General features: G+C 49.2%; 1 protein-coding gene across 1 annotated transcript; it reads right to left on the bottom strand.

Annotated features, from left to right (window-relative positions):
• Window positions 1–1,514: 1,514 nt before the first annotated feature.
• On the bottom strand, window positions 1,515–4,845 carry UQCRFS1 (ubiquinol-cytochrome c reductase, Rieske iron-sulfur polypeptide 1). The gene is made up of 2 exons (XM_089662661.1): window positions 4,564–4,845; window positions 1,515–2,325 (listed from the first exon to the last, which is right to left on the bottom strand). The coding sequence occupies exons 1-2, from the start codon at window positions 4,760–4,762 to the stop codon at window positions 1,715–1,717; spliced, it is 810 nt and encodes a 269-aa protein (XP_089518787.1). The 5' UTR covers window positions 4,763–4,845; the 3' UTR covers window positions 1,515–1,714.
• Window positions 4,846–8,138: the final 3,293 nt, after the last annotated feature.

Raw genomic sequence — 8,138 nt, 5'->3', positions numbered from 1 at the left:
ACTGACCAATCACAGCTCACACAGTATTTCTCAATGGCTGCAAGAATGCAGCCAGAGAGGAGAAATGATTGCTTTTACAGCCTTTATGGGTGTAAAAGCAATCAGTATAAAAAATAAAAATCACTATGGTGACACTGTACTGCTAGGGTGACAGGATGTTTAAAAAAAATAAAAAAATATTTAAAAAATAAAATTTAAAATTTTTTTGAAAAAAATGATAATTTTTGGTTATAAACTAATTTGGGTTTTTTTTGTTACTAAAAAGAGAACTGCATACATTTTGGCCAAGATTAGATTATTTGCAAAACTTTAGAAGAAAAACACTTTAAAAAAAACAAAAAAAAAAACAAATTGGACTTTCATTTATATAGCAAAAAAAAGAAAAATCCCAGTGGTGAATAAATACCACCAAAATAAAGATTTATCGGTCTCAAAAAAACTAAAAAATTCATATGAATGAATGATCACAGAGGTCACATGGTACAGGGCTATTCACAACAGCCTTGTACCATGTGACAAGCTGTGACCAATCACAGCTCCCAGTATTTTTCAATGGCAGCAAGAATGCAGCCAGAGAGAAGGAGAAATGATTGCTTTTACAGCCTTTATGGGTGTAAAAGCAATCAGTGTAAAAAAAAAAAAAAAAAAAAAAAAAAAAATATCACCACAACCCATAAGTAGTACAGCGTCACTATGGTGACACTGTACTGCTAGGGTGACAGTATGTAAAAAAATTTTCAAAATGATAAAATTTTTGGTTATAAACCAATTTGGGTTATTTTTATTTACTAAAAAGATAACTGAATACATTTTGGCCAAGATTTATTCGCAAAATTGTATAAGAAAAACACTTTTTCCCAAAATGTTTAGCTTGCTAGGGTGACGGGTATATTAAAAAAATATAAAAAAAAAAAAATTATATAAAAATTATAATTTTTGGTTATAAACTAATTTGGGATTTTTTTTTACTAAAGATAATGGAATAAATTTTGGCCAAGATTTATGATGAAATATTTGCAAAATGTTATAAGAAAAACCCTTTTTTTCCAAAATGTTTGGCTTGTTAGGGTGACGGTATGTTAAAAAAAATATAAAAAAAAAAGATAAAAATTATAATTTTTGGTTATAAACTAATTTGGGTTATTTGTTTTTACTAAAAAAAATAATGGAATACATTTTGGCCAAGATTTATGATTAAATATTTGCAAAATTTTATAAGAAAAACACTTTTTTGCTATATAAATGAAAAAGTCCAAAAATTTTGAAAATAAAAATCCCAGCGGTGAATAAATACCACCAAAATAAAGTTTTATCGGTCTCAAAAAAAAAAGAAAATGCTTAAAAATTCATATGGGTACAGTGCTGCATGACCGCGCAATTGTCAACGTGTGATAGCGCTGAAAATTAGGCAGGAAGGGGGTGAAAGTGTCCGGACTTGAAGTGGTTAATAAATGCCCCTCCCCCCGCGTTTCATCAATCACGGGATAATAAATACACCACAATGATTGGGCGGCTACAGAGTAAAGTCAGAATTTAATGTTTTCTTTGTACAGGAGGTCAGAGGAGCTGACGCTCTACGCTCACACTGCACAGCAGAGATCTTCATATCTAGTGTGATGGATTATTAAAATATTGAACACCGGATCTTTAAAAGCGTGAAGACAGGAACACGGATAACGGCGGTAGACAGAATCCCTCCTGGAAGTGTAAACGTCTACCCAACTATTACAAGGTCTTCGGTTGCAAACTCGTACTCGGGAACTTCCAGGTTCAGCGGCGCCGGGCCCTTCCTGATCCGCCCGGAGGCATCGTAATGGGAGCCGTGACACGGGCAGTAATAGCCGCCGAAATCTCCGGCGTTGGCTATGGGGACGCAGCCCAGGTGAGTGCACACTCCGATGAGGATGGCCCACTCGGGTTTCTTCACCCTGTCCAGGTCGTGTTGGGGGTCCCTCAGATCGCTCAGCTGCACGGCGGCCTCCTGCTCGATCTCCTTGGCCGTCCTGTGACGGATGAACAGCGGCTTTCCCCGCCACTTGAAGCACACGTTCTTCCCTTCCGGGATCTCGGACAGCTTCACCTCGATCTTCGACATGGCCAGGACGTCGGCCGAGGCGCTCATGCTGGACACGAACTGGGAGACCACGTTCTTCGCGATGTAGGCCGCGGCCACGGTGGTGATGCCGGTGACCAGGTAAGAGTAGCTCTTCCTGGCCTCGTCGCTGGGCTGCGAGGACTTCCAGCTGTCTGCCACCTCCGGGCGCCGATAGTCCGAGAATTCCGGGACCGTGACATCGCTGTGCAGGAAGCGGATGGAAGACGGACCTGGGGAGGGACAGAGAGGCAGCTAAAACCGGATCTCACAGCCTGGAAGAGACCCCCCCCCCCAACCTGGAAGACTCCATATCAAGGTAGACACCACCCCCCCCAACCTGGAAGAGACCACCCCCCCCAACCTGGAAGACTCCATATCAAGGTAGACACACACCCCCCAACCTGGAAGAGACCACCCCCCCAACCTGGAAGACTCCATATCAAGTTAGACACCACCCCCCCCAACCTGGAAGAGACCACCCCCCCCCAACCTGGAAGACAACATATCAAGGTAGACACACACCCCCCAACCTGGAAGAGACCACCCCCCCAACCTGGAAGACTCCATATCAAGGTAGACACCCCCCCCAACCTGGAAGAGACCCCCCCCCCCCCCCAACTTGGAAGATTCCATATCAAGGTAGACACCCCCCCCAACCTGGAAGAGACCCCTCCCCCCCCCAACTTGGAAGATTCCATATCAAGGTAGACACCCCCCCCAACCTGGAAGAGACCCCCCCCCCCCAACTTGGAAGACTCCATATCAAGGTAGACACCCCCCCCAACCTGGAAGAGACCACCACCCCCCCAACTTGGAAGACTCCATATCAAGGTAGACACCCCCCAACCTGGAAGAGACCACCCCCCCAACCTGGAAGACTCCTTATCAAGGTAGACACCCCGCAACCTGGAAGAGACCACCCTCCCACCAACCTGGAAGCCTCTATATCAATATAGACACCCCCCAGCCTGGAAGACTCCATGTCAAGGTAGACCCCCCCCCCCCCGAGCCTAGAAGACTCCATACCAAGGTAGACAACCCCCCCCCAGCCTGGAAGACTCCATATCAAGGTAGACACCCCCCCCCAGCCTGGAAGACTCCATATCAAGGTAGACACACCCCCCCCCCAGCCTGGAAGACTCCATATCAAGGTAGACACCCCCCCCCAGCCTGGAAGACTCCATATCAATGTAGACACACCCCCCCCCCCAGCCTGGAAGACTCCATATCAAGGTAGACACCCCCCCCAGCCTGGAAGACTCCCTATCAAGGTAGACACCCCCCCCAGCCTGGAAGACTCCCTATCAAGGTAGACAACCCCCCCCCCCCAGCCTGGAAGACTCCCTATCAAGGTAGACAACCCCCCCCCCCCAGCCTGGAAGACTCCCTATCAAGGTAGACAACCCCCCCCCCCCAGCCTGGAAGACTCCCTATCAAGGTAGACAACCCCCCCCCCCCCCCCAGCCTGGAAGACTCCCTATCAAGGTAGACAACCCCCCCCCCCCCCAGCCTGGAAGACTCCCTATCAAGGTAGACAACCCCCCCCCCAGCCTGGAAGACTCCCTATCAAGGTAGACAACCCCCCCCCAGCCTGGAAGACTCCCTATCAAGGTAGACAACCCCCCCCCAGCCTGGAAGACTCCCTATCAAGGTAGACAACCCCCCCCCAGCCTGGAAGACTCCCTATCAAGGTAGACAACCCCCCCAGCCTGGAAGACTCCATATCAAGGTAGACAACCCCCCCAGCCTGGAAGACTTCATATCAAGGTAGACAACCCCCCCAGCCTGGAAGACTTCATATCAAGGTAGACAACCCCCCCAGCCTGGAAGACTTCATATCAAGGTAGACACCCCCCCCCCCCCAGCCTGGAAGGCTCCATATCAAGGTAGACACCCCCCCCCCCCAGCCTGGAAGGCTCCATATCAAGGTAGACACCCCCCCCCCAGCCTGGAAGAGACAACCCCCCCAACCTGGAAGACTCCATATCAAGGTAGACACCCCCCCAGCCTGGAAGAGACCACCCCCCCCCCCAAGCTGGAAGACTTCATGTCAAGGTAGACACCCCCCCCCCCAGCCTGGAAGACTCCATATCAAGGTAGACACCCCCCCAGCCTGGAAGACTCCATATCAAGGTAGACACCCCCCCAGCCTGGAAGAGACCACCCCCCCCCCAAGCTGGAAGACTTCATGTCAAGGTAGACACCCCCCCCCAGCCTGGAAGACTCCATATCAAGGTAGACACCCCCCCCCCAGCCTGGAAGACTCCATATCAAGGTAGACACCCCCCCAAGCTGGAAGACTCCATATCAAGGTAGACACCCCCCAAGCCTGGAAGAGACCCCCCCCCAGAAGTCTCTATCAAGTTAGGCCCCCCTCCTCCAAACCTGGAAGATCCCCTCCCCCCTGGAAGATCCCTTAGCCAAGCCCCCTATGCCCAGCCTGGAAGATCTCCTCCCCGAGGACTGACCGCTGATCCGGGCGGTAGCGGAGATGGGCCCCCCGGCGCACCGCTTCTTGTCAGCCGGTTTCGGGACATCCAGCGGCACCTTCTCCTCGTGCCCGGTCACCCCGGAGGACAGCAACGGCTTGAGCTGACCGGCCACGGCGTAGGAGGAGGCGGAGAGGTACGGGGAGAGCACTCCGGAACGGGCGACCACAGAAAACATGGCGGCGGCCTGGAGTACTCGGGAGTTCGGCGCCGGTCACAGCGACCTTTCACAGGAAGAGGAGGTGACGTACGGCGGCGCGGTGACGTTTATGGAGGTGGAGTGGACAGACGCCGGGCGGGGCCTGGGAAGCTAGAGCGGGGAATCTGCCAGGGAGTGGGCGGGGCTGCAGCGGAGAGCTGGTCACGTGCTGAGCGCGGAGTGTCCTTGTCCCGGGCTGGAGGGCGGCACGCAGCGACCTCAGAGGAGTCCGGAGACTCACTTCCGGGACTGAGCGTCATGTGCGCCCAGCAACTACGCTGATTGGTGGATTGTGGACATGCCGACTGCCTGGCTGCCCTGCTGGTTTGCTGGCTTCGGGAGAATGCAAGTCGCTTACCAGGACAGAGGCTGGGCGAGGCCCTTACTGCAAACCCCTTCAGTGTACATGGCAGCCAGGCAACCAGCATTTCCTGAGCGAGGATACAAAAACACGCAAGCTGCTCTATCCGAAAATACCATCTGCCTGGCTGCCATGCTGATCCCCTGGCTTCACTGATGGGGAACTGCTGAGCACATACCTAGTGCCTGGGGGGGGGGGTCAGTGTGGCAGCCAGGCACTTAGCATTTCTTAAGCAAGAGTTCCGCCAGGGTGTGTCCTCATGATGCCCTTCAATGAAAAGAGAAAAGGACATTGGCCACTCTGAAAATACCATCTGCCTGGCTGCTATGCTGAGCCACCGGCTTCACTGACCTGGAGAGACTCACTAAGGTCTCAGTATGGCGGCCAGGCACTTAGCATTTCCTGAGCAAGAGATCAGCCATGGCAGCAGCTTCTTCAATGAAAGTAGACCGGCCGCTATCACTGACAGTTCTGTGTGAAAATACCATCTTCCTGGCTGTCATGCTGAGCCACTATCTTTAGTACAATTTGAGTCTCTTTTACTGAAGCTAAGGGTGGCAGCCAGGCAACCAGAATTTCCAGAGAGCATGACAAGGGCCTCTCTTCAATGAGAGGAGAAAAACACACAGGCTGCTCTGTCTGAAAATACCATCTGCCTGGCTGTCCTGCTGAGCCAGGAACTACTGAGCACATGCCTAGTGCCTGAGAAAGACTTTTACTCAGGCTCGGGGGGAAGCCAGGCAGCACGCATTTCCAGAGACGGCAAGTTGCGTCTCTTCTATGAAAGGAGACAGTGACTGACAGCTCTGTCTGAAAATACCATTTGCCTGGCTGTCATGCCGATCCACTGCACATTTAGAGTCTCTTTTACTGAGGGTCAGTATGACAGCCAGGCAAATGGTATTTCCTGAGTGAAAGATTAGCCATGGCTGCCCTTCATGACGTCCTTCAATGAAAGGAAACCTATAATGAGACAAATATAAAGGACTGACAGCACTGACTTCTCGACCTGAAAATGCCACTTGCCTGGCAGCTTTTCTTTTTTTTTTCAAGAATGAGCATGCAGCCAGTGAAGTAAAAAATGGCAGCGGAATTCAAGTCTATACTTAAGTAAGCAACACCCCCTTCTACCTCCTATACTGCCCCCCCCCTTCTACCTCCTATACTGCCCCCCCTTCTACCTCCTATATCACTCACCCCCCCTTCTACCTCCTATACCGCCCCCCCCCCTTCTACCTCCTATACCGCCCCCTCTTCTACCTCCTATACCGCCCTCCCTTCTACCTGCTATACCACCCCCCCCTTCTACCTGCTATACCACCCCCCCTCTACCTCCTATACCACCCCCCCTTCTATCTCCTATACCGCCCCCCCTTCTACCTCCTATACCGCCACCCACTTCTACCTCCTATACCGCCCCCCCTTCTACCTCCTATACTACCCCCCTTCTACCTTCTATACCGCCCCCCCTTCTACCTCCTATACCACCCCCCCTTCTATTTCCTATACTACCCCCCCTTCTACCTCTTATACTACCCCCCCTTCTATCTCCTATACTGCCCCCCCTTCTACCTCCTATACTGCCCCCCCTTCTACCTCCTATACTACCCCCCTTCTACCTCCTATACTGCCCCCCCTTCTACCTCCTATACTACCCCCCTTCTACCTCCTATACTATCCCCCCTTCTACCTCCTATACTACCCCCCTTCTACCTCCTATACTATCCCCCCTTCTACCTCCTATACTACCCCCCCTTCTACCTCCTATACTACCCCCCCTTCTACCTCCTATACTGCCCCCCCTTCTACCTCCTATACTATACCGGGTTTGAAAAATAAAACGCAAAATGCATTAAGAAAAAAAATGCAGAAAAACAGGTTTGATGAAAAAAACCTGCAAAATGCATAAAAAAAAAATCAAAAACGGGTTTAAAAAATAAAACGCAAAATGCATAAAAAAAAGAAAAAAACGGGTATGAAAAAAAAACCCCACAAATGCATTAAGTAAAAAAAAATGCTTAACAAATGGGTTTGAAAAAAAAGCCGCAAAATTCATTAAAAAAAAGCATCAAAAACGCGTTTGAAAAATAAAACGCAAAATGCAGTAAGAAAAAAACATAAAAAAACGAGGTTGATAAAAGAAAAAAAACGCAAAATGCATTGGAAAAAAAACCCTATCAAAAACGGGTTTAAAAAAAAAATGCATAAAAAAAAAACGGGTATGAAAAAAACCCCCCACAAAAATGCATTAAGTAAAAAAAAATGCTTAACAAACGTGTTTGAAAACCCCCCCACAAAATTCATTAAAAAAAAGCATCAAAAACAGGTTTGAAAAATAAAACGCAAAATGCATTACGAAAAAAAAACACATAAAAAATGGGTTTGATAAAAGAAAAAAAACGCAAACTGCATTGCAAAAAAAACCCATCAAAAACGGGTTTGAAAAAAAAAAAACGCAAAATGGCCCCGGAAAATGCATCTACCGCAATCTGCATAGATGTAAAGCCATCCTGAATGCGCCAATGGACACAACGCGTGTTAACGTGCGCAGCAATAATGTGCGCGTTCCATCAACGCACAGGAAATGGGCCCTTTGGGATCTGAGAGGACGGGAAATAGCTGACAACCCTTCACTACAATCTCCAGGTGTTCCGTGTGATGGGAAATGTCATCGTCGTTCCAGGGATACAATGTAACTAGAGATGAGCGAATCGAACCAGGCGAACCGGAATTCGAGTTGAATTTCAGGAAATATTCGATTCGCGGCGAAACCGAAATTTTGCCTACTTCGGGTGCGCGAATCGAACATTTCCCGATCAGCCGGCAAAAGTGTCCCTGCAGTGAGCTCCGCTATTTCTGACAGTTCTCTGACAGAAGGAACACATGTTTAGCGGTTGAAACATTGTATCTATTAGTTTCCATTTAGGATACAGATGTTTCAACCACTGTACATGTGAAGAAGCTGTCAGAGAACTGTCAGAAATAGAGGAACTC

Source organism: Staurois parvus, unplaced genomic scaffold, assembly GCF_062004578.1.
Source record: "Staurois parvus isolate SC_StPar_1 unplaced genomic scaffold, SC_StPar_1.0 ptg001515l, whole genome shotgun sequence".
In the NCBI taxonomy this organism is placed as follows: Eukaryota; Metazoa; Chordata; class Amphibia; order Anura; family Ranidae; genus Staurois; species Staurois parvus.
The sequence above is the reverse complement of the archived record's forward strand: the minus strand, read 5'-3'. Positions and strand labels throughout refer to the sequence as shown.

Coding starts and splice junctions, on each gene's coding strand:
- UQCRFS1 (XM_089662661.1), bottom strand. CDS start 4,762: ATGTTTTCTGTGGTCGCCCGTTCCGGAGTGCTCTCCCCGTACCTCTCC. Junction 2,326..4,563: donor CGCTACCGCCCGGATCAGCG/GTCAGTCCTCGG, acceptor GTCCCTCCCCAG/GTCCGTCTTCCATCCGCTTC.